General features: G+C 52.4%; 1 protein-coding gene across 1 annotated transcript; it reads left to right on the top strand.

The window, feature by feature from the left end:
- The first annotated feature begins 975 nt into the window (after nt 1-975).
- On the top strand, nt 976-24475 carry Trpm5 (transient receptor potential cation channel subfamily M member 5). The gene is made up of 25 exons (XM_021167601.1): nt 976-1052; nt 5986-6112; nt 6514-6694; nt 7732-7904; nt 8563-8749; nt 10450-10514; nt 10661-10852; nt 11136-11238; nt 12442-12560; nt 12917-13255; nt 13321-13461; nt 13570-13693; nt 14077-14222; nt 14899-15011; nt 15164-15256; nt 15598-15856; nt 16459-16577; nt 16740-16872; nt 17525-17699; nt 20349-20502; nt 21391-21572; nt 21894-22026; nt 22767-22839; nt 23206-23272; nt 23567-24475. The coding sequence occupies exons 2-25, from the start codon at nt 5996-5998 to the stop codon at nt 23653-23655; spliced, it is 3477 nt and encodes a 1158-aa protein (XP_021023260.1). The 5' UTR covers nt 976-1052; nt 5986-5995; the 3' UTR covers nt 23656-24475.
- The last annotated feature ends 378 nt before the right edge of the window (nt 24476-24853 follow it).

Below are 24853 nucleotides of genomic sequence, written 5' to 3'. Positions count from 1 at the left end.
GAATGTGCCCTGTGTGGGTGTGGGCCTGAGTGAAGGGGTCCTTGAAAGACATGGGACAAGACCTGTGGTGACAAGCCTGCAGGAGATGCTCCAAGGAGTGGTGCCCCAAGGGAGCAGAAGAAAAAGTGTCAGGGCCTTTCTGGGTTTGATTATTAGGATCACAGGGGTCCACGGAAGGTTGTGGGTAAGGAGAACCATAATATGGTATTGGCCTAGAACGGTTAGGGAATATTTGGTGCAGTCCTTCGAGTGTCCAAAAGATGGAGGTAAAGGGGCAGCAGCAGATGAAGGAAGGGTTCTGGAAGATCTCCTATTCTCCACCTAGTCCTCAGACATAGGAAGGCTAGGCTTTGGATTGCTTGGTAGACATGAACTTAGGCTAGATTTCTAGAATCCAGTGAACTCTGGCCTTGTTCTATACTGAGATCTGGCCATTCCACCTAGGCCCCCGCTATGTACCCTCCTCCAGAGCTGTACCCCACAGCTCTCAAGCTCTCAAAGCTTATAGTCCCTGCTCTTCAGGGCCCAAGTGGCTAGAGCTGGTTTGAACCTCTGCCCCCCAGCCCAGCCTGTAATTTCAGAAGGGCATCAAATGGGCATGGCTTATGTCAAGGTAACATGACAGGTATGCTAGGGAACATGCTAGCTCAGATGGTCATATAACTGTGGCACTCTTGCTCAGGACAAAGCCAGAGGGAGACCCCTGCCCTTGATTAGCCTGAGGTAGCTCTCTCCCTGCCCCACCCAGGTCCTGTCTTTGCCTGTGATCTTGGCGCCCTCTGGTGGCTAATGTTGGGTCCTTGGCTGCTGCCCAACCCCTATCCCCCTACCCCTGGGGTTCATGGCAAAGTAATGAAAGCCAGATCCTGTGGTCCCTGGGGGAAGGGCTTACAGAAACACTGTCAAGAGCTGCCATGAGGGTCTTCCCCAGTTATCCACAACCGCCTGGAAGAGAGCCAGTGTCACAGCCATGAGAAGCATCACCAGCAACAGCCCTGAGCCTCAATTTGGAGGCAGTCCTCATGCAGTCAAAGGCACTGACTGCCTGACTGGTAAGTAGCTAGTACTCAGCTCACTCACACCATAGGATTCTCCAGGAGTGTGGCACACCACAGGTCAGGGCAGACATCTCCAGACCTTCTGGGACCTCAGGAGACAGTTCATCTGCTTGCCTATCCTCCTTGGGACAACTTGTCAGACACCCTTTCATGGATCATGTGTCCTTAAGGAAGTCCTTGTTTCCTCAACTAGAGAAACTGAGGCTTGGTGAGAAATGAAGCAGAATTCCCATCTGACCTCTGACCTCATGTTAGAGTACAGACACCCAGGCTGTACTCATCGTCTGTGCCAGGCAGAGCCCAGGGAGGAAAGGACCCATGCTTCATGTAACCCCTCTTAACAGTGGGCTCTTGGCCAGCCTGGATGTGCTCTCAGACCAGTGGCACCAATCTGGCCCTTGGCGGCTGGGTGGTACCCTAGGTTCACTCATGCCCAGCTTTCTAAGACATCATTGGCTGCCAGGTGCCGGGTGTGGCATGTGGGTGGATCAAGGGAGGAACAGAGCCTGCAGTAGGTAAGTGCCTCCCAACATTCAGCACCAGCAGCTACATGCCAGGAATCTGGAAGGAACGGGCAGGTAAGCTCACACCAGGGTCAGCTTGCATAGGAGTGGGGCCAGAAAGTCGCTCAGACCTCTGCTGAGAAGGTAGGAAGGGTGAGCAGGAGCTATGTTCTAGCCACATTTCTACCTCATGTTCTCCATCAGGGATGGCATCATGAGGACAAGTCTGCCATGGGCAAGGGAAAGGGCTACCCATTGTTCGGGAGGGTCTGGGTGGAGGGCAATCCAAACTGTGAGCCCCAGACTTGGAGATTACATCTGCCGCAGCACCTTGGAAACTCAGCCTGAGCTCAGGGGCTGCAGGAGGTGTGTAGGGGTGGGGACCCAGCTCCTCATAGTTGTACCTACGTCCTGCTCTGTCAGCAATGTCAGGTCTCCTCACCAAGGGGGTGAGGGGTGCCATGCTAACTCATGCATGCTGCATGCAGTGACCTTCTTAGTTTTACCCACATATCACTGTAAGCTGGCACAGAGAGTTTAGGGACAAGTACGTTCAGGGCCCCAGGATTTGGGTGCCAGATCTGTCGTGCTCTGGGCTCTTCCTACCTTAGGGGCGGAGAAGTACATTTATTTCAGGCTCTTTCTGTGACCGTCTCAGCTAGTAAGAGCCTCCAAGGGCTCCACTGCCTTGGGATTAAGAATCTGTTTTTGTCTTTCAGAATTCTGGCATAGGATAATGATCAGGGTCATGTAGCTCCCCCCACTCCCGCAAAAAAAAAAAAAAAAAACACCAACAAAGGGGGGCATTTTAGACCCAGACACCTGCACATGCAAATCCTATTTGCATGCCTTCCCTCTTTGTGGCCACATTTGCCTGGTACTTGGTACATGCCCAAATGCCCCTCCACCTCAGCCTGGTGGGGAGAGCAAGGCCTAGCACTTCCTGGGTGTTTCTTCCACCTTCCATGGCATCCAGGAGTCTGGACCATCCATCCAGTCTATACCGAAGCAAGGCAAGGTGATCTGGTCTGCAGGGTCTAATCCATTGTCCATGAGTGGGGGTGCACTGTCGAACTCCATCTTGAAAGGCACTCTCTAGGGCCTAGCCCTTGGAAAAGAAACCTCCAGAGACTCAGGAGCCCCAGAGTAGTCCTCCCCCAGCCAAAATGAACCTGTCCACGACTTTCCCACTGGGAACTAAGTGGGAAGAAGAGTAGGAGGTCCCCTTCCCAGTCCAAAGACTGAGGACAAACAGCATGGCTCCCATACTCCAAGCCAGAGCACACATACAGCTTGAGTTACCTCTCTTATTGCAGAGCACAAGTCCAGATGTGACCGAGAACCCTCTTTCCAATAGTGAGATTTACTGCTAGCAGCATGCTTTTCACATTGACCCTAAGACAGTAGCTTTGTCTAGAAATGGAGTCTTTGTAGGTGAGATGCAGGGAAGGTGGGGGTCCTGTCTTGGTGATGAGGTTCTTATAGGAAGAAGAAAGTACAGAGACATACAGGCATAAGTCCCTGACCACAGAGACAGGGACTGAGCCCACATGGCTATAAACAAAGGGATGCCTGGAGGCCCTGGGGGTTGAAAGTTGTCCTCAGAGCCCTGGGAAAGGCCCCATAGCCTATCCATTCCTGGATTTGGGTTTTTGTCCCTAACACTTCAGGAGTACACCTCAGTTGGGTCAGGCCTCCCAGCTTTGGTCCGTGTTCCAGCACACAGGGACATGCCTGTGACCCTAGCCAGATTCCTATGGGAAAACCATCAGCTGTTTATTCCTGTGGCTGGAGGACTTTATTCAAATCTTGCCCTCCACAGGCCCTGGGTGTGAACTCCTGGTGTGGGTGGGGTGAATTTACATCTCCCATAACTGGGGCAGGATGGGCTGCAGGGGACCCAAGGAATCAAAGAGCTGGGCCTGGCTATAAGAACCAGATACAAGGGAGAGGACTTTCCTGTGACCACACAGTGACCCATGGTGGCTACCTTCATATAGGACCATACACTGGAAAATCAGGGTGACATGACTCTCTTGGTCTGAGGCCAAGGTGAAGCCCAGGTGTCCTAGGTCTGCTTTCTGCCACTGAGATAAATACCATAGCCAAAAGCAACTTGGAGAGGAAAGGGTTAATTTCCACTTGCACCAGGCAGTCCATCATGAAGGGAATCCAGGGCAGGAATGTGGAGGCAGAAACGTGCAAGCAGGAACTGAAGCAAAGTCCTCAAAGGCATGCTGCATACTGGCTTGTGCTTCATGGTTTCCTGACTCGATTGTCTTATAGAACTCAGGACAGCCTGCCCAGGGGTGGTACTGTTTCCAGTGGGCTGGATCTTCCCATAGCCATCATTAATCAATAAAATGTCCCTCCTCCCAAATGACCTTAGCTTATGTCAAGTTGACAGAAAAAAACTAAGCAGTTCATTTGGTAAGTGAAGCCACAAAAACCAAACCAAAACAAAACAAAAACCCCTGTCATAGCACCTAGAGCAGACCCCAAGAAGCCCCACATCTTCCCAAGCCACACAAGTCACAAAGAGGCGCCTTCCTACCTCTTCTGCCTCTGAGGGTCCTACCTGCAATTCTCCCTTTCTGTCCGCACACCTGCCTCCGGTAAAGAGCATGTCCTACTCCACCCAATGGCTTAGCATATCCCAGTTACACCTACACCAAATGCAACAAGACTTAGTTTATACTGAGCTAAGTATGAGCAACTGTAGCTAATGAGACCCCAAGGGATGTGTTGCACTGTGACCATGGTTACAATAACCTTTGCAACTTTTGTTGTCACAGAAATGATAACAGTAAGTCAAGGCATTTATCAAATACATTAGTGGGATAACCAGGTTAGGTAGGTTACAGCTAAGCGAGCAATTTCTACTACAGGCCTCAGATGCTGTCTGATAACTTTTTTGGCATTTGGGCTGGTGGAAGGAAGCTTGAGGTTTGCTAAGAATACAGGCTAAAGGTTTTTACCTGGAAGATGGATGTTCTGACAATAGAAGTGGGTAATAAATGTGTGCTGAAGACAGCCCAAGATAATTTAGCTAGGGAATCTGTAACATTTCAGCTTCCATAACTAGGACATTCTAATGAGTCAGTCATCTGCAGAACCTTCATCAGAGGTAAACATCAGTTCACATCTGCAAAGCCTGAACTTCTGTAGGTCACATGTACAGTACCAGGAGTTAGGGATCAGGTGTATCTTTTGAGATACACTGTCTTTGGGAGTCACACTATAAGCATGCTGGCTCCAGCGGTGTGTAGGGAGAACCTTGACTCAACTCCTGTCCAGGTTAGCCACAAGAGGCTGAGAATTAGTCTCCTCATAACTTATACCACCCTATCCCCCTCCTTCTCAGCCCCCTATGTGCACAGGTATCCCCCCTGTAAAAAGTACAGATTCTGAAGTGCTATCATGTGGGCACCCCAAAGCTGGGCACATGGGACAGCCATGCAGACCTGGGAAGTGGTATGTAAAATGCTCTCCCATGTCATGTCGGATCTCTACCTACAGTGGAGCCAAGGGAGGGCCTTCAGTATGTTCTTCCTCCCTGGCTGGACACCTACTTTAGGATCCAAGGCATGGTGAAGCAGGGCCACAATGAGCAGGAGAGGGTTTTGACATTCATCAAAGAAACACAGGGGATCTGTAGGGAACCCAGCTGCATACCACACAAGTTCTTGAAGTGAAGGGTAGGGCTGAGGGGCCTAGCCTGCCTGGGTGGGTGGGAGAGGACCTGAGCTCAGCCAGGGTGAGGGATGCTGCAGGCAGCCTCTTCATCCTCTATTTACCAAGGTGGGAATGTGGAGGGAAGAGCCTGATGGGGTCTTTCTCTCCCTGCTTCTGCCTGTTCTTCCCCCTGCCCTCTTCACCTGCACCCCCAGTGGACTTCCCTTCCTGGACTTTCTTCTTGGCTTCTGTTCCTGCTTCCCCTTCCTAACCTTTCCTACCCTGGACTTCCAGTTCTACCAGGTCCCTCCTCTCCTCCACTCTGTCCTCTGAACTAGATCAACTGCCTTCTCACCTAACTACCCAGGCAAAAAACCTGGGACTTTGTCTGGAGCAGTCTAGGGTGTAACTCCCATGAGTTGGGGAAATGAATTCCCTACTGTCTTTGGAGGTTTCCAGGAACCCCCTGTAAAAGCCTCTGAGAACGGTGATGAGTGTGTTAGAATCCAGATACCCGGAGTTTGGTTAAGTGTGGGAAACAGAGGCAGGCGGGTGGGTTTGCTGTGCCCCCACACCCAGTAGAGAAGGAGCCTGACTTTAGTTATAGCTAGTGAGAGGGAGGTCGAGCTCAGGTGGGGCCAGGAGATGGGCAGCTGCCTCACATGCCAGATGGGACAGGTCTTCCTTATGAAGAGGAGAAGAGGGTGGCTAGTCCATCCTGTGGGTTCCATCATATATATGTTTCACAGGAAAGCCACCATGCAAACAACCCAGAGCTCCTGCCCCGGCAGCCCCCCAGATACTGAGGATGGCTGGGACCTCATCCTATGCAGGGGAGAGATCAACTTCGGAGGGTCTGGGAAGAAGCGAGGCAAGGTAGGGGCAATACACGCCTGAGTGAAGCCCACCATGTCTGGAATCCCCAAGTCTTACTTCTTCCTTAAAGCCCAGTCCTGGGGCCTGCTCAATCTGTGTCCACTCCTTATGAGCTGAGTGCAGAGACCCTGACCAGATAGGCAAAAGTTGAGAGTTGTTTCCTGCCTTGGTGATAATGAGAACCTTGAGGTTCAGGACTCCTGCCTCACTCTCCACTCACAGGGGGAGGATATATTGCAATGACTATACCACACAAAAGCCTTGCCCCAAGGAGGGAGTGTCTAAAGCCTGCCCTCCTGTGGCCTGCTCTGTTCCATAAGCCCAGCCTCCTCCCCCATGATGAGAATCCCAAAACCCAGTGCTGTCTACCACCTGGAACCCACTAGCCCCTTACCCTGCAGTTTGTGAAGGTGCCAAGCAGTGTGGCCCCCTCCGTGCTTTTTGAACTCCTGCTCACTGAGTGGCACCTGCCAGCCCCCAACCTAGTGGTGTCCCTGGTGGGTGAGGAACGACCTTTGGCTATGAAGTCGTGGCTTCGGGATGTCCTGCGCAAGGGGCTGGTGAAAGCAGCTCAGAGCACAGGTAAGGCTGGCTCCCCCTACCCTCAGTGGGTGAGGTCTTCCTACAACACTTTACGACCAAGACAATCCATCACAGACACACCCACTGGCTAATCTGATCGAGGCTAAGATTCCCTTCCCAGGTGATTCTGGATTGTTTCAAGTTGATGGAACTAAGCATCAGAGAGATGCTCAAAAGCAAGCATTTGCTGCTCTTGCAGGGATCTGCAGTTTTGTTCTCAGCACCCACGCCAGGCAGCTGGAAGCTGCTTGTAACTCCTGCTCCAGGGAGACTCAACACCTCTGGTCTCCTCAGGCAGCTTCACCCATGCATATATTGACCTACACTTACATAATTTTACAAAGAAATTAAAACTAACCAACATAGTGAGATAACTCAATGGCTAAAGACAAGAGTCCCAGTCCCCAGCACCCACACAGGAAGTTGGACATGGAGGCATGTGCTTGTAGTCTCAGTGCTAGGGGGAAACAGACAAGTCCCTGTAGCGTATGACAGTGGCCTTCCAGAGTTGTCCAATTAGTAAGCTCCAGGTTCATCAGAGACCATCTTACAGAGACAAGGTGAATGGCACCTCTGGCCTCCACATACACCCGTCCCCTGACACAGGTGTGCAGCACACATGAACACACACCCAGCAAGGGGGTCAGAAGTTCTGAGTCTCTCTCATTGCAGAAGTGATTATAATAAAGGAATAGTTTACAGTTGGATGCAGATGGGACCTTTGTCATTTAGATCCTTGCCCAGAACAAGCTACAGGGCAGCATCTAGGACAAATCTTGGAAAAGGTCACTGTCTGCCACACATATATCCCCCCTGAGCCTTACTATTCCCATCAGCCTGAAAGTGTTCCCTGTAGCTGGGCACGGTGGTACATACTGTATTTTCGGTTCACAGAACACATGGAATGACTTAAGTTGACAAATAGCCTGCATTGTAGAAACCTGTCTGGAGGAAAGAAAAAAAATTATTTTCCACTACTTGATTCCCTGATCAGCCAACTGTGAGGACTCCAGGACCCTTCTCTCCCCTTCCCATAGGTGCCTGGATCCTGACCAGTGCCCTCCACGTGGGCCTGGCCCGCCATGTTGGACAAGCTGTACGTGATCACTCTCTGGCTAGCACATCCACCAAGATCCGTGTAGTGGCCATCGGAATGGCCTCTCTGGATCGAATCCTTCACCGTCAACTTCTAGATGGTGTCCACCAAAAGGTTAGTGACAGGTTCACAGGACCACAGCTGATAGGGTTTAGTGAGCTTGGGTGGGTAGAGGAAGCTATAGGCAGGCGGAAGAATTGTGCCACTCCGAGAGGCCCTGAAAGTATTGAGAGAGGTGAGAGGTGGGAGGATGGGCTGCAGTGGGAAGATGTGGGTTCCATGGGCCCAGCACTTCCCACCAGGTGGCAGCATCTCTCAGGAATAAGGGTGGCAGCCTACTCTACTCCCTGTGGAAAGCCAGACCGATAACGCTCTCAGCCCAGCCTGGCTGGACGGCTGTCCTCAAGTCCCAGAAAACCCTGGCCAGGTGGCTTTGGCTCTCTGGTATTCATACACATCCCCCACCCTGTGGTCTGTGTAAGGCAGAACCAATGAGAAGCCCAGGAGGCCCCACTGAGGTGAAGTCTGGACCCCAGCCCAGAAGAGTCTGGAAGGTGGAGCTTGCAAAGCCCTGGCCCCAGCTGTTTCCATGGTTCACTCATTCCAGGGAGGCCCCCCGGCCTAGCGGTCCAGCCTCCCTCTGCCTGAGGGGTGGGGACTCTGAGGCCTTGCTGAAGCCTCTCCCAGGGCCCCAGCATGGCGTGCACAGCACAGCAAGGCCCAACCCAAGCTGCTCCTGAGGTCTCTGCCTCCCCATCTCTCCTTGGCACAGGAGGATACTCCCATCCACTACCCAACAGATGAGGGCAATATTCAGGGACCCCTCTGCCCCCTGGACAGCAATCTCTCCCACTTCATCCTTGTGGAGTCAGGCGCCCTTGGGAGTGGGAACAACGGACTGACAGAGCTGCAGCTGAGCCTGGAGAAGCACATCTCTCAGCAGAGGACAGGTTATGGGGGTAAGGCTTGCTCTAGATGCCCATCTACAGCATCTTGGGGATGTAGACATGGAGATGTGGCACACACCAGTAAGAACTTTATAGAGAGATCGGGAAAAGGCCTTCCAGGAAGTAGGGGGGGGGTCCTGCATGCCTGAGTGTACAAGGCCTGGGAAGAAGAGCTTTTGGTGTGGGATGGAAGAGTGACACAGCTGGGCAATGTGACCTTGGCTAGGCAGCAGCCACCTCCTGAACAGACTACAGGACAGTTGCCACTGTTTTAAATGGTGCTACTCTGGCTGCAGACTCTGATAGCCAATAGTCTTCCCAGAGGTGCAGTCCCCTTTACTGCCACCAGGGAGCAGAATTGCCTGAGGGAATGGGTACATCTGTGGCTAATGGAGGGTGTGAAAGAGAGACTAGGATAATATTAAGGGACAAAAAAATATTTATAAGCTACTATGTCATTGCTTAGAAATTTTTGGTAAAGCCAGTGCACTTTAACAGTGGAAACAGATCTGTGTCTGATACCACAAAGGTCTCCAGAGAACCATTGCAAATTGGGTCTGATCCCACCAGCTTCTGACCTGGTGTGTTGGCCTGGTGTGTCTCTTACAATGCAGAGCAACTCTGTCCTATGCTTGTAGAGTGACTACCTAGCCACAGTGTATCTGCTTTTGGGCTGTGGCAGGTACAACTAGGCTTCCTTTCTCTCTCTCTCTCTCTCTCTCTCTCTCTCTCTCTCTCTCTCTTGGTTTTTCAAGACAGGGTTTCTCTTTATAGCTCTGGCTGTCCTGGAGCTCACTTTGTAGACCAGGCTGGCTTCAATCTGCCTGCCTCTGCCTCCCGAGTGCTGGGATTAAAGGCGTATGCCACCACGCCAGGCTTTCCTTTCTCTTAAGTTACTTTGTGTTTAATGGCAGCTCTGGACAGTGCAGATGTAAGGTGTGGGCCCACAGCTCAGGGATTTGATACACTATCTGGGTTCACTATTGGGTGGAAAAGCCACTGTGGGCTGGGGATGTAGCTCAGTTAGTAGAGTGCTTGGCTTTTGTGCACAACGCTCTGGGATTAATCCCCAGCATAGAATAAACCAGGCACTGTGGCACATGCCTGTAACTCTAGCACTCTAGAGATGCAAGCAGGGGATCACCCTAAACTATATTTCAAAATTAAGACTAGACTTGGGGCAGGGGAGATGGCTCAGTGGTTAAGAGCACTGACTGCTCTTCTAGAGGTCCTGAGTTCAATTCCCAGCAAACACACCGTGGCTTACAACCATCTGTAAAAGGATCTGATGCCCTCTTCTGGTGTGTCTGAAGACAGCTACAGTATACTCATATACATTAAATAAATAAATAAATAAATAAATCTTCTTCTTTTTTTTTTTTTGTTTTTGTTTTGTTTTTCGAGACAGGGTTTCTCTGTGTAGCCTTGGCTGTCCTAGACCTGTAGGTCTACTCTGTAGACCAGGCTGGCCTCGAACTCAGAAATCCGCCTGCCTCTGCCTCCCGAGTGCTGGGATTAAAGGCGTGCGCCACCACGCCCGGCATAAATCTTCTTTTTTAAAAAGACTAGATTAGGGGGAAAAAAAAAGGAAGCTTTTGCCAGGCCAGGCCAGGGCGTGCAGAAACATGGCACCCAAGGATGCCTGAAGTTGGAGTTGTCCTGAGTTCTCACATTCTGAGCATCAAATGGCCTCATGGCTGCTCTGCCCACAGGCACCAGCTGCATCCAGATACCTGTCCTTTGCCTGTTGGTCAATGGTGACCCCAACACCCTAGAGGTAAGGGCAGAAAGAAAAGAACTCCCCCTCCCCCGGCTGGAGCCCTGAAGGATATGGTAGTTTCTCAGGGCACCTACAGGGTGGTGTGGAGGGCTAAGGCACCTCCTAAACATTCATCTGGGTGTCACCTTCTTTGCCTTCCCCAGAGGATTTCCAGGGCAGTGGAGCAGGATGCCCCATGGCTGATCCTGGCAGGTTCTGGGGGCATTGCTGATGTACTCGCTGCCCTGGTGAGCCAGCCTCATCTCCTGGTGCCCCAGGTGGCTGAGAAGCAGTTCAGAGAGAAATTCCCCAGCAAGTGTTTCTCTTGGGAAGCCATTGTACACTGGACAGAGCTGGTACGTGCTGCTGGGGCTGCTATGACCATCTCCTGCCTCTGTCCTCCCAGCTTCCCCTGGGTGGGGATGCTTTTCCTGAAAGTCCTGCGGGCCTAGCCTAAGCCCTCTCTTCCTATATACCTCAGAATTATCCAGGTCCTTGTGTAGCAGAGAGACCAGACAACTAGCCTGGTCCATCTGTAGGCAGTTCTGAGCTAGGTTTGTGGGTCAGCAGGGACAAAGTGGTCCATCTGAGGACCCTTCCAGGACATATTCAGACCTCAAGGCTTCTTCCTGGTCTTAGTTACAGAACATTGCTGCACACCCCAACCTGCTCACAGTATACGACTTCGAGCAGGAGAGTTCGGAGGACCTGGACACTGTCATCCTCAAGGCACTTGTGAAAGGTGAGCCAAGTTGACCTACCCTCAGAGACTGCAGACTTAGCAGTGTTCACAGAGGATACCTGTCAGCTCTTCCCAGGTAGGAGAGATGACTTACAAATTCATGAAGTGTTCAGTTCAGTAGCTTATAATCTAGCCTCAGGGCATTGTAACCATCCCCAGTTCTGGAAATTTTCTATTAACCCCACCCCCACCCCACCCCATACACATCCAATTGCCTTAGCAATAACTTCACCTTGTCCTCAGGTCCTAGTCCCCTGTTTTCTGTCTAAGAATGTGGGCTTTAGGGCCAGTTTACATAAATGGAATTACAGTCCATGTTATTTGTACCCAGCTTCCTTCTTGAAGCCCACTGCCCACAGACCCATCCCCATGGAATCCTGTGCCTGGAAGTCCTCCCTTTTTATGGCTGAGTTCTGATGTCTTCTGGTTTGTTCATTCAGCCACTGGTGGATATGTTGGATTGTCACCCAGGCTTGTCCATGTGGCAGGGCAGACCTGGAGCACGTGTGCACAGGCTGGAATCTGGGAGAGACCATGCTGGGGAAGGGATGGGGACATACCTGAGGATGGGGCCACTCTAAGAGAGCCTGGGGCATCTGGGGCTGCGGATGTGGCTCATTTGGTAAAATGTTTGTGTGCCATATACAAAGCCCTGGGTTCAATGTCAATGCCACATAAACCAGATGTCATAGCTTCTACCTGTTAGACAGGAGGATTGGCTGCTCAAGCAAATTGGCTACATAGCAATCTCACAGTCAGCCCAGACTATAAAGGGGCAGCTCTGGATTTGGTCATTCCCCTGCCTGAGATAGTGAGGCCCAGGAAGAGATACAGGACCACATGTGGTTTTCAGTGAGTCACACTCCCATGGAGGCAAAAGCCTGCTGGTCTTCACTATGGGGCTTGCTGGTAACTGTGGCCTCCAGTGAAAGTGTCAGGCATTCCCATGGAAGAAGTGTGCTTGCATGAGAATCTACAGCCTTGTCCTGCTCTTGGGCAAGAAGATGCTGGCCAAATTGCTATATTCCTGAGAGCATGCCTCTGCCTCTCCAGACTATGTCCAGGGGATTCTGGGGTGTTGCCCCTGAGTGCTCGGTCCTATGTCTCTTGCTGCTGTTTAGAGGCAGCTGCCAACCCTCATCAAGTCCTCACAGAGTTCTAGTCCCTCCCCTCCAGCTCTGTGGAACTCACCCCCACCCACAGCCTGCAAGAGCCACAGCCAAGAAGCCCAAGACTACCTAGATGAGCTCAAGTTAGCAGTGGCCTGGGATCGCGTGGACATTGCCAAGAGTGAAATCTTCAATGGGGACGTGGAATGGAAGGTGCTCTCCCCGCTCCCCTGGCCCAACTTGGGAACACCAGGCAGGGAATATACTGAAGCCTGAAGTAGTAGGATTTCACGGGTAGCATCTGGGTCCATCCTGTCTCAGATATTGCCCTGGAGGGGGTCAAGATGATGCTAGGGAACACTCAAAGTCCCAACGGGGGCAGAGGGAGTCCTAACACTCCTAATGTTAACTCACCAAAACTTTCTTATCCCTGGCACCTGAGGCCAGCATGCTCTGCTGACCCATGCCTGTCCCAGCTTCAGGGAATATGTTGGGGGTGTCCAGGGTAGGATGTTCACCCTCTCTTCCTCCCTCTTACTGTCCTGATCTTCTCTACTGGGTGAATCCAGTCCTGTGACTTGGAAGAGGTGATGACAGATGCCCTCGTGAGCAACAAGCCTGACTTCGTCCGCCTCTTTGTGGACAGCGGTGCTGACATGGCCGAGTTCTTGACCTATGGGCGGCTGCAGCAGCTTTACCACTCTGTATCCCCCAAGAGCCTCCTCTTTGAACTGCTGCAGCGTAAGCATGAGGAGGGTAGGCTGACACTGGCCGGCCTGGGTGCCCAGCAGGCTCGGGAGCTGCCCATTGGTCTGCCTGCCTTCTCACTCCACGAGGTCTCCCGCGTACTCAAAGACTTCCTGCATGACGCCTGCCGTGGCTTCTACCAGGACGGGCGCAGGATGGAGGTGAGTAGAGCCAGGTTGGGCCAGGGTGTACTGGATAGGCTGAATGTTGATGCCCTGTTCTGCAGGAGAGAGGGCCACCTAAGCGACCCACAGGCCAGAAGTGGCTGCCAGACCTCAGTAGGAAGAGTGAAGACCCTTGGAGGGACCTGTTCCTCTGGGCTGTGCTGCAGAATCGTTATGAGATGGCCACATACTTCTGGGCCATGGTGAGCAGCCACCTCAGTCCACGACTTCCTTGAGCAACTCAAGAGGCAGACTGGGGAATATCGGGATGGTCCAGCCACCTCCTAAAACCCTGTCTCTCCATCTTCCAGGGCCGGGAGGGTGTGGCTGCTGCTCTGGCTGCCTGCAAGATCATAAAGGAAATGTCCCACCTGGAGAAAGAGGCAGAGGTGGCCCGCACCATGCGTGAGGCCAAGTATGAGCAGCTGGCCCTGGGTGAGTCACAGGCAGAGGGCTTCTGCCTCTGGTCCCCTGCAGATATCTCTGATAGCCACGTGGCCCAGGGTAACCCCCATGGCCTCCTGTGCAGAACAGAACACAGAGCACTTCCTCCTGGGGATGGAAATTGGTCAGGAAGTCCTGACCGGGAGGTAGAGTCCCTCACAATCCCAAGGGAGAAGGGGAAGGGCCAGAGGTCAGAGGTTGGGAAGGGCTCTAAGGTCAGTGGGACTCTCAGTGACCTTGTAGCATGGGAGGCCTGGCTAAACCCTAGGAAGTTGATTCAGGGCATACACTGCAGATGACACGGGGGGCAGGGGGGGGTGGGCTCCAGGGACTGGACATCAGCACTCCATCCCAGCAGCTGATTTTGTTTACAGATCTTTTCTCAGAGTGCTACAGCAACAGTGAGGACCGTGCCTTTGCCCTGCTGGTGCGAAGGAACCACAGCTGGAGCAGGACCACGTGCCTGCACCTGGCCACTGAAGCTGATGCCAAGGCCTTCTTTGCCCATGACGGTGTGCAAGTAAGTAGTTGACCAGCCTAAGAATGGCCAGGGGCAAGGAGGGTTGGCAGGGCCCAGGCTACCCACATAGGACACTGAGGTCACTCCCATGAATGTCCCAGCCTGAAGCTCTTAGCCCATGTTGCAGCTACACAGGGGAGGGACCGGAAGAGTGGCTGAATTTCAGCTTCCTCCATCAAGAATACTTTCCTAGCTTGGTTCTTGGGCCCAGCAACACCCATTCTCAGTTTGGTTGGCTGTAACTCCAATCCATAATCCTGTTATTGAAAGGTTACAACAGGGCTGGGAGTGTGGCTCATTTAATGGTGTGTCCAGCATGCTTGAAGACCTGGGTTCAATACCCAGCACTCTATAAGACAGGTGTAGTGGCGCATGCCAGCAATCTTATCACTACGGAGGTAGAAACAGAAGGCTCAAGAGTTCCAGGCCATCTTCGGGTATGAAGTTGATAGTGATAGTTTTTCTGGGTTACGGGAGTCTTCCTCAAAGAAAAAAGAAGAAAAGCAGGCAGGCTGCAAAACAATCAACCACATTCTCCTATAAAGAGGATGCTTCTGCCCAAGCGGGTGCTCCAGGAGGGGGCTTGAGAGGGGTCTGGGAAGGGTATCTCAGGCACACATCCCTACATGAGATAAAGTGTGATGACAGGCAGCCACAACATGTGACTTTATTCCAGGCATTCCTGACCAAGATCTGGTGGGGAGACATGGCCACAGGTACACCCATCCTACGGCTTCTGGGTGCCTTTACCTGCCCAGCCCTCATCTACACAAACCTCATCTCCTTCAGGTAGGTGGACACAGGCAGCAGCAGGTACCAGTCTCAATGTTCTCATGTCTCACGGCCTTACGTCTGATTGGCTATGTGAGCCCCCTCTCCCCCATGTTGGTCCAGTACTTTCTTCCGTCTACGTGCTTGGGATATTCTTCTCTGTGTTGCAGTGAGGATGCCCCGCAGAGGATGGACCTAGAAGACCTGCAGGAGCCAGACAGCTTGGATATGGAAAAGAGCTTCCTATGCAGCCGGGGTGGCCAGTAAGGGGTGGCTGGGGGATGAAGGGGATAAAGGGGGGCAGGAAGGATGCAAGAAGTAGGGAAGGAGGGAAGGAACTAGAAAACAGAAAGATAGAGTGGGCCTGTAAAGATAGAGCACAGACAAAATGGAGGAGACTGAGCTAGAAGGGATAGAGCAGGGCTAAGAAGGTAGGGGAGGGTGACGGTTAGGAAGAATGGAGAATGCTGGGATGGATGGAGAGAGAGTCAGGGCTACCACTAGGCAGTGGCCAGCTCCTAGACACATGGTAGACAGAGTCGGGCTCCCATGGGGTACCATGGTTTGGTACCTCCTCACCATGGTGGCCTCTGCACTCACACAGATTGGAGAAGCTAACAGAGGCACCAAGGGCTCCAGGCGATCTAGGCCCACAAGCTGCCTTCCTGCTCACACGGTGGAGGAAGTTCTGGGGCGCTCCTGTGACTGTGTTCCTGGGGAATGTGGTCATGTACTTCGCATTCCTCTTCCTGTTCACCTATGTCCTGTTGGTGGACTTCAGGCCACCACCCCAGGGGCCGTCTGGATCCGAGGTTACCCTCTATTTCTGGGTGTTCACACTGGTGCTGGAGGAAATCCGACAGGTCAGTGGCCAGCATGGCCTTCTCCTGGGCTCTGCAACTCAGGCTGTGTTCTATGTGCCTCAGATGGGACCTGCTCCGGGGGAGGTAGGACTTTTTAATCCATTAGAACAAGCCCACTGTGTGGCCTTTCTGTCAACCCACTCTACTGAGTCCTGGTCCTGGTCACAGAGTGAGCCCCAACCCCAGATCCAGACCAAGCCCCAATCTTAATCAGACTAAGTCCTGATCCTAGTCACAGTTCTAGAGCCAACCTGAACTGATTTCAGCACCATCTTGACCCCTGATCTCTGCTCCAGATTGATCTTGATACCCTAGTCAGAGTCTGAACCCTGACCTGAGTCACTGACTAAATCCAGACTCTCTGAGTTTTAGTCACAGACAGTCCTGACCCTAAGTTTAGATTGATCTCATTTTTTTTTTTTGGTCCCCAGACTTATCCCTGAAATATCTTCAGTTGATAGCTCCATTCCTAGCCATACAGAGGGTGCTAGTCATCAATTGATTCTGATAAACTTGGAAACTGAGTTCTGATTCATGCAGATTCCACCCTGGTCTCAGCAAGAGAGACACGGTGCTGCAACCAGGCTTTCTCCCTCTGCCAGGGCTTCTTCACAGATGAGGACACACACCTGGTGAAGAAATTCACTCTGTATGTGGAAGACAACTGGAACAAGTGTGACATGGTGGCCATCTTCCTGTTCATTGTTGGAGTCACCTGTAGGTATGTGGGCAGGCTCTAGGGATCCTACTTATCCCTCTGAAACCCAAGTGTGGTCCTAGAACCTGGTTTTTGGCCAGCTGACTAGCATACTTTGTGTCTTGGGGGAAACCTCCTGTCCTACATGGGCACCAGCAGCCTTACCCAGCCTCGGTCCCTCTCCAGAATGGTGCCCTCGGTGTTTGAGGCTGGCAGGACCGTTCTGGCCATTGACTTCATGGTGTTCACACTTCGGCTCATCCACATCTTTGCTATTCACAAGCAGCTGGGTCCTAAGATCATCATTGTAGAGCGAATGGTGGGTCCTTGGGACCCTGACCCTTGAGGGGGCTGAGGTACCGGGAACCCCACCCTGGATAGATGGGGAATCTAGATTATTGAGTGGATGGTAACCTTAAACCTGCTGGGGGGTGAGCCCTTTGGGATCCCAGCTCTGGATAGCTGCAGAGCCCAAAGGAAAACTGACTCATAGATGGGAAGGGCACTGAGCTTTGACTCTAGATGGGGATGAGGTACCAACTGCATCCACTTAGAGGAGTATCCAGCTTTGGATAGGTGGTAGCCCATGGGACCCTAGCCCTGGGTGAGATGAGCTCCCCAGAACCCTAACTTGGGTTAGGGGTGAGCCCTCTTGGACCTTGACCTTGGGTGGTGGTGAGCCCCGTGGTATCTCAACCCCGGGTAGCAGTGAGAATCCTGGGACCTCCGACCCTGGACGGGGGTAAGTACTAAAACCCCAACCAAGGTAATGGCGAAGACCCTAACACCCCAGGCCTGGGAGGGGATGACTCCCCTGGGACCCTAACCCTAGGTTGAGGTGAAAACCCTAGAACTCCAACCCTAGGTGAGAGTAAACTCTCTGAACTCCACCCTGGGGTAGAGTGAGCTCTTCTGTGACCCTTGAGGGCAAGTTCACACCCAGGCCATGCCCTGTGACCCTCCCTCTGCAGATGAAGGATGTCTTCTTTTTCCTCTTCTTCCTGAGCGTATGGCTTGTGGCCTATGGTGTGACCACTCAGGCCCTGCTGCATCCCCATGATGGCCGTTTGGAGTGGATTTTCCGCCGTGTGCTATACAGGCCTTACCTGCAGATTTTTGGGCAAATCCCTCTGGATGAAATTGATGGTTTGTGCTGAGCCAGGAAGGGTGGGCTGATGGGCGGGTGGGCTCTAGGATATGTGCTCCACTGGGACTTCTGGGTCATCAGGTTCCTGGCTGAAAATGGCTGACACAACAGCATCCTAAGTCTAGGCCACAGGCCTTGCATACCTTCTGGGCTGAGATCAGAGTAGGGTAAGACACAGTCAGCCATGGAGCCCTCAACCTTTCTCTGGCTGGGAGTAGGCCATGAAGATCCTGAATATGCAGGGCTGGCTTTCTTCTTAGGGAACTCAAGTGATGCAATGGGCTTCAACTTTTGTGTGTTGCCTGTTGATGTCAGTGGTATGAGGCTTGTCTGTAGTCATGAGTGTCCCCTCAAGCTAGGCCCTAAACCTAGTTAGGGCTGTTGGAGATTCTAGGGACTTCATGACAAGTGGATACAGCCCTGTACTTACTGCAGGGGTCTTGTGGGTAGTGGAGGAAGAAAAACCCTGGAGACAGAGTGGGAACCTAGGCAGACCTAAGGTGGCTAAGATTGGGCAAACATAGAGACTCAGCTCATTAGGTCGGAAAGAGGCCTAGAGAGTGGGGGATCAGGACAGAGGCTCCATATGTCACTACTGGACATGTGTAGGCTTAGAGATAGGATGCAGATTCAGGCACTGGGGGAGGTGTCTGTATTCTGGCTAGTGTCAAGGGACTTAGTGTTATCTAACCATGAGGCCATACAGTTTGGATAGTCAATAGAGACCTGACCCCAGCCATTCTGGGGGAGGCCATTAATGAGGCCAGGTCAACAATTACAACACTGGATGAATATTTGTCAACAGATGACAGTGATTTGGAGCAAGCCCAGGCCTCCAGGGACAGACAGGCTGGAAATTAACTTCTAATTGGGGTGCTCCCAAGCCATATCCTGGGCTGTTTTCTTCTCCCCACCACATTGCTTTTGGTGTTTGCTCAACTGAGCCATCACTTTTCTAGGCCATTAGCTTAAACAGACATTGCCCGCTTCTCCCTTCCCCTGAGCCATATGGCCTCATGGCCTCAGTCCCTGGGGCCAGGAAGAGGAAGGTGAGTACCCCAGCCAGGGCAGCTCTGGGGTCTGAGTTCCGTAGTAACTATAATTCTGGTTTCTTCTCCACAGGAATTGGGGAACAAGCTCAGGCCACCTGGCAGTTTAGAAGGGTAGCAGGTTGGTCCTTAGTCTAGGTACAGAGGCCACTGCAGGGTCAGCAGAACCACTATAGATGTGGCAGGCAGAGTGAGCTGTGAAGTAGCATTGCCAGTCCCTACACTGTGTCTACTATGCTGGGAGTGGGCTGGTATTCTCTAACTGGAACTGGAGAGATGGCTCAGCGGTTAAGAGCACTAACTGCTCTTCCAGAGGTCTTGAGTTCAATTCCCAGCAACTACATAACCATTTGTGGCTCACAACCATCTGTAGTGAGATCCGATGCCCTCTTCTGGTGTGTCTTAAGATAGCTACAGTGTACTCAGAGGGAAACTGAGGCCTGGGTAGTTCTGGCCCAGTCTGTAGGGTAGTCCTCACCTCTCCTCCACATCACACACTTCCTCCTTTTCCCACCAGGCTCTGGACTTCAGGGCCAAACTTGTGTTCAACCAGGCCAGGCAGGCCTTCTCAGGCCTCAGGCAGGATTTATGCTTTTTCAAGGCCTCCTTGCTTTTGAGGGGCTTGGCCACCCTCTGGGGCACCCAGAGAAGGGAAGAGAGCCAGAGAAACAGAACCTGGAGCAGGTTCATAGGGTGGGGAATGGAGTGACTGCTAAAGCAGCGTTGGAGGGGGCAAGGCAGAATCTGGCATTCTCAGATGACTGATTGCACCCCTCCATATGATAGAACACTCCACATCTCACATGGGTTGACTGGTCATAATAACTCACTGGGTAAACAAGGCAGGGATTTGAGAAACAAGGCAGGTCAGAAGAATGCCAGAACATATACTAGACTTGAAAGTCAAATATCCCAAAATTGTACCTCAAGGCAGCCTCCCCTAGAGCATCACCCATAATTCTGAGAGCTGGAAGAACAGAATCAATAATAACTCACTGAAGTGTACAGGTGGTACAGATGCATGCATACATGCATATATGCCCACACCTACTTATACAGACAGTTATGTGCCAGCATACAGCCTGGAGAAGACAGGGGATGGAGCCAGGAGGAGGGATAGCAATCTCAGCCTATGCTTCCCTGCAGGCTTGGCCAGGGCAGAGCCCTGCAGGCAGGGGAGAAGCAGAAATAAAGGGGATGGCATTTATAAGGGGCTAGCATTGTGACTCAGAGTCCTTGGGGGATGCCCAGGGCTCTGGGTACTCCCATTATGGGCAGAGGTATCCAGAAAGCTGCAGGTTTGCATCCCATCTGAGAGCACTAGGTGAGAAAGGCATGGACAGGAAGCCTAAAGGGCTCTATGGCTCTTGTTCTCACTTCCTCACATGGACTGGGCTTGCCTCCATGGAATCCCAGCAGAGGAGGCAGAAGATGAACAGTCTACCTGTTGGCTTGGTGTAACTAGAGCTGGTACTTTTGGTGCTTAAACTAGCTAGCCCCATGTTAACCAGGCCCCTGGCTACCTACCCGGCACCCGCAGCCTGTCGGCTTCAGCTTGGAACCACACTCCCAGTCTGAAGGTGTCTGTTTGCCTTACAGAGGCTCGTGTGAACTGTTCTCTTCACCCTCTGCTGCTGGAAAGCTCGGCTTCCTGCCCTAATCTCTATGCCAACTGGCTGGTCATTCTCCTGCTGGTTACCTTCCTGCTCGTCACTAATGTGCTGCTCATGAACCTTCTGATCGCCATGTTCAGGTACCCTCCTGCCTCCACTTCTGCTCACCTGCCCTTGCCAATCCATGCTCCATCTTAGTAGGGCTGATTTCAGGGTGCTGACAGAGACAGGACCCATGTCCTGGTATTTTGCTGCTGCGTCCAGTAGGCTGGACCTGCAGTAGAGAGCCAACACTACAGGTATGGACACACTGTGAGCGCACCCCTGCTGTTTATCCTGTTAGGAAGGAAGATGGGTCTACAGGGTTGGGGACTCAGAGCTGTGTAAACACCCCACTGAGGAAGCTCCACTGCAGTATACCTGAGAATGTGTCTGAGGGGTGCCGAACCCCCATCCAAGCCTCCTTTCTGTGGCTTTGATAAAACTGACTGAAAGCAATTTAGGACAAGAAAAGGCTTATTTCATCTTATACTCCCGGATCACAGTCCGCCACTGAGGGAAGTCAGGGCAGGAGCTCAAGGCAGGAACCACAGAGGAGTGCTGTTTGCTAACTCCTCAGGCTCATGTTTAGCTAGACTTCTTACACAACTCAAGACCTCTTGCACAGGGAATGGTGCAGCCCACAGTGGGCTAATCCCCCAGAGACACGCCCACAGGTCACTATGATCTTGACAGTCCCTCTATTGTGGTTCCCTTCTCAGGTGACTCTAAGCTGTGTCAAGTTGAGAGTTAAAGCTAACTGTTAGCCTCTATCTTTCTGAAAGGGCTCCCAGCACAGCCAAGCTACCAACTGGATGCAATGGGGGATGACATATAAGGAGTGGGAGGTGAAGGGGTGAGATGAAAGATGGAAATTGGGATACAGGGGGTTGTGTGTGGGGTGGAAGGTAGATGTTGGGTTGAGGTAGGGTGCTTTCATGGCAGATAGAACAGCTTATAAGGCAAGGGCTTGGCTGTGTGTCCTGTAGCTACACATTCCAGGTGGTGCAAGGCAACGCAGACATGTTCTGGAAGTTTCAACGCTACCACCTCATCGTTGAATACCATGGAAGACCAGCTCTGGCCCCGCCCTTCATCCTGCTCAGCCACCTGAGCCTGGTGCTCAAGCAGGTCTTCAGGAAGGAAGCCCAGCACAAGCGGCAACATCTGGGTGAGGCCCCAGGCTGGATGCCACTGCTCCCGAGGGGAGGGTCCCAATTGACAGAGGAGACCATAGAAGGAACTGGGGTTCCTTGTCTAGGCCCTGTCCAGGTTAACCAAAGCTCCAGGTAGACTTGAGACTAGACAGCCACAAGGCCAGCCTGTCTCCTTGTAGCCTGAAATCCCTGCATAGGGACTTATTTCTGTCATCTACCTTGTGCCCTGCCTGGTGGCATCTGCCCTCAGTCTCCCTTGCATCAGCCTGGGCCTAGGCTTTCCCTAGGGGTTCACACCGCTCTCCAAAGCTTGCTGCTGTCTCCCACATTGCCAGAGAGAGACTTGCCTGACCCCTTGGACCAGAAGATCATTACCTGGGAAACGGTTCAAAAGGAGAACTTCCTGAGTACCATGGAGAAACGGAGGAGGGACAGCGAGGGGGAGGTGCTGAGGAAAACGGCACACAGGTGGGGCAGCCTGTGGGACAGCAGGCATATGAGACTCAGGCTGGCAGGTGTCATTCCTGTTCATGAGCTGCCCAGAGATGTAGAAAGGGCCCTGACAGGAGGCAGGTAAACTCAGATGCAGCAGGGCTGGGCTGACCTTGGTCAGCTGGGTGTTGTGAGGGGCAGTAAGTCTGGGAGGGGCTCCCCATTGTGAACACGTGGAAGTGGGGGGGGGGATATCTAGCCTTTTCAGTAATGGGTGGGGTTTTCTGAACCACCTTAAGGCTGGGTGAGACCATCTAGTGCCAATAACAGGACCTCTGAGCTGGGGAAACATGGCTGGGAAACAAGACCCAGCCCTCTTGTTCTAGGAGTGTGTGTTTATGTGTGGGTTGAGAGCATAAGCCCATAATTAGGCATCTCTCTGCAATGGGACTCTTTTCCTCCTCTCTCAGGTCTGAAGATCCACGCCCAGTCGGTGCTAGATTGTGGAGGGGCTGTTCTTGAATGCTTATAGGGATGACCTAGTGTTTATCCTATTGCTTGGTGGCCTATTCCAAGCAGGGACGGGATCTCAAACTCTTTGAGGGTACACAGCAGTGCTCCATATCCATAGACAGGCCCTAGATAAAGACTGGAAGGGCAGTAAAGCAAGAGGCCAACAGTTAACTGAGGCCCTGAGAAAGCAGTTAGGACACAAAGCTCCCCCTTGTGGAGTGACATGGAAGTGTCACAACTGAGGCTGGCCCTGCTTTCTACAGAGTGGACTTGATTGCCAAATACATCGGGGGGCTGAGAGAGCAAGAAAAGAGGATCAAGTGTCTGGAATCACAGGCAAGCTAGCAACCCACTGTCTGTCCTTCTTCCTGGGGTGGGGGCATCCTTCTGGTTCCATTGGACCTACCACAGCCCTGTACCAGCATCCTGATGGGTAGCATTAGGGCCTGGATAGAGTGGCCTGCCCCTGCCCCAACTCACTTTAGAGACTCATTGCTGTTCTAGAGCTGGTCCAACAAAACCTAGGTTCAGCACTACGTCTAGTCACTATCCCTTATCATGCACTATGGGAGGACCTGGTCCAGAGTGTGGAGTCCCAGGGCAGCAGTAGCCCTGGCAGAAGGGCAGTCACATGGGAGGAAACCAACCCCCGTCCCCCCAACCCCCCACCGAAGTCTCAGCACCTCCCTTGGCTCTCTCCAGGCCAACTACTGTATGCTCCTCTTGTCCTCTATGACGGATACGCTGGCTCCAGGAGGCACCTACTCAAGTAAGTATGGGTTCAGGCCATGGGAATGAGATGGGTATGGGCTCCTCCCTTCAGCCACCAGATTAGGGCAAGAGCAAAGCTGCGGGCTGTGTATTAGGTCTTGCCTAATGGAGACACCTGTGCTAGAGGTCCCTGTTACCCTCGGCAGGCCACTGTTCCTTAGTGTCCCGAGGCTCTGCCTAGCACTGGCTTTGCTAGCCTTGCACTTTCCATGTCCTGGCCCTTGCCTCACTCCTGCCCTGCCCCCTCTGGGGCTCTCCAGCTGAGGGTCCTTTCTCCCTTTCTTGCTCCCAGGCTCTCAGAACTGTGGTCGCAGGAGTCAGCCAGCCTCTGCTAGAGACAGGGAGTACCTAGAGGCTGGCTTGCCACCCTTGGACACCTGAAATGGAGAAACCACTTGCTCTAGAGCCCCAGACCTGGCCACATCGAGTTTTTGGGTCACATCGACCTTCCCCTACTCCCAGCAGCCCCAAGAGATGGTCTTCAAGACCTTGCTACAGACCACTTCTTGGACTTCCCTTCCTATGAGAATGAAACTCATGTCTTTGGCATCTATCCGGGAGCCTCAGAGGTATCCTCTCCAGCAGGGCAAGATTTTTCATGTCCCACTAAAGCTTTCACTGGCTTGGACTGGAGAGCTGGATCTAGCTAAGTCCTACACAGGACACCATCTGCCTGGATGGGGCTACTTAGGTCTAACCCCTGTCTTACCCTGAGTTCCTAAGAAGCCAACCTCTTAAACACTAGAGGTTTCTTTCTGTCCTCTGACCCACTCATTAGCTGACCAGCTCCTAGAGGGCAGGACTCAGATCTATTGTAATTAGCTCCCATCTTTCACTCCCCACAGCATTATCTGTCTGATCATTCTGGCAGAAACCCCAAGATACTGCTCAAGGGTACCCAATGCTACTTTACTTTCTATAAAGCCTGTAGACCGCCTCAAGTCAGCTAAACTGGGCCACAATGGTGGCTAAACGGACATTTCAAACACCCGGGGAATATGGAGGGTTGTCTGACCTAGTGAAAGGCATCTCCGTTCCTTCCACTGCTCCTCAAATTAAATGACCACCCAGGTCCTTTTTAGAGGAACTCAGGGAATGGGGACTATAGAGGCTGGGGCAGACCTGGGTCTTAGGTGGTCTAGCTAACTTGGTCCAAGTCCCTGGCCTCCACAGGAAACAATCACTTATGCATCCTCCCTGCATCCTTCTCTTCTCTGGTTTAGCTTCAGTGGAATGACCTAGCATCAGCTGTGTCTTACACACAGATTACAAGTCCTGGAGACACAGCCAAATACCAACCATATGCTGGCTCACAACTTATCCTCTTCCTATAACCTGTGGTCTGAACAGGCCCAGTGCTGGGGCTGCATTGGTTTCTGGGGGTGGGGGTGGGGGGTGCAGACTATGCTCATGCACTACCATCAGGGGCACCAGGCTGGACACAGCTAAGAGCCCAGTCCCTCTGGGTAGGTTCATCAGTGACAAATGTAAATGACCATGGCAAACCTTCATGGCAGTCCTCACTGGAGTGGGGAAGGCAAGGTGAGGCTACCAGAGATGCAGTCCTGTAGTCGGCTGC

This window comes from Mus caroli, chromosome 7 (genome assembly GCF_900094665.2).
Source record: "Mus caroli chromosome 7, CAROLI_EIJ_v1.1, whole genome shotgun sequence".
In the NCBI taxonomy this organism is placed as follows: Eukaryota; Metazoa; Chordata; class Mammalia; order Rodentia; family Muridae; genus Mus; species Mus caroli.
This window is presented reverse-complemented; position numbering and strand designations above follow the sequence as displayed.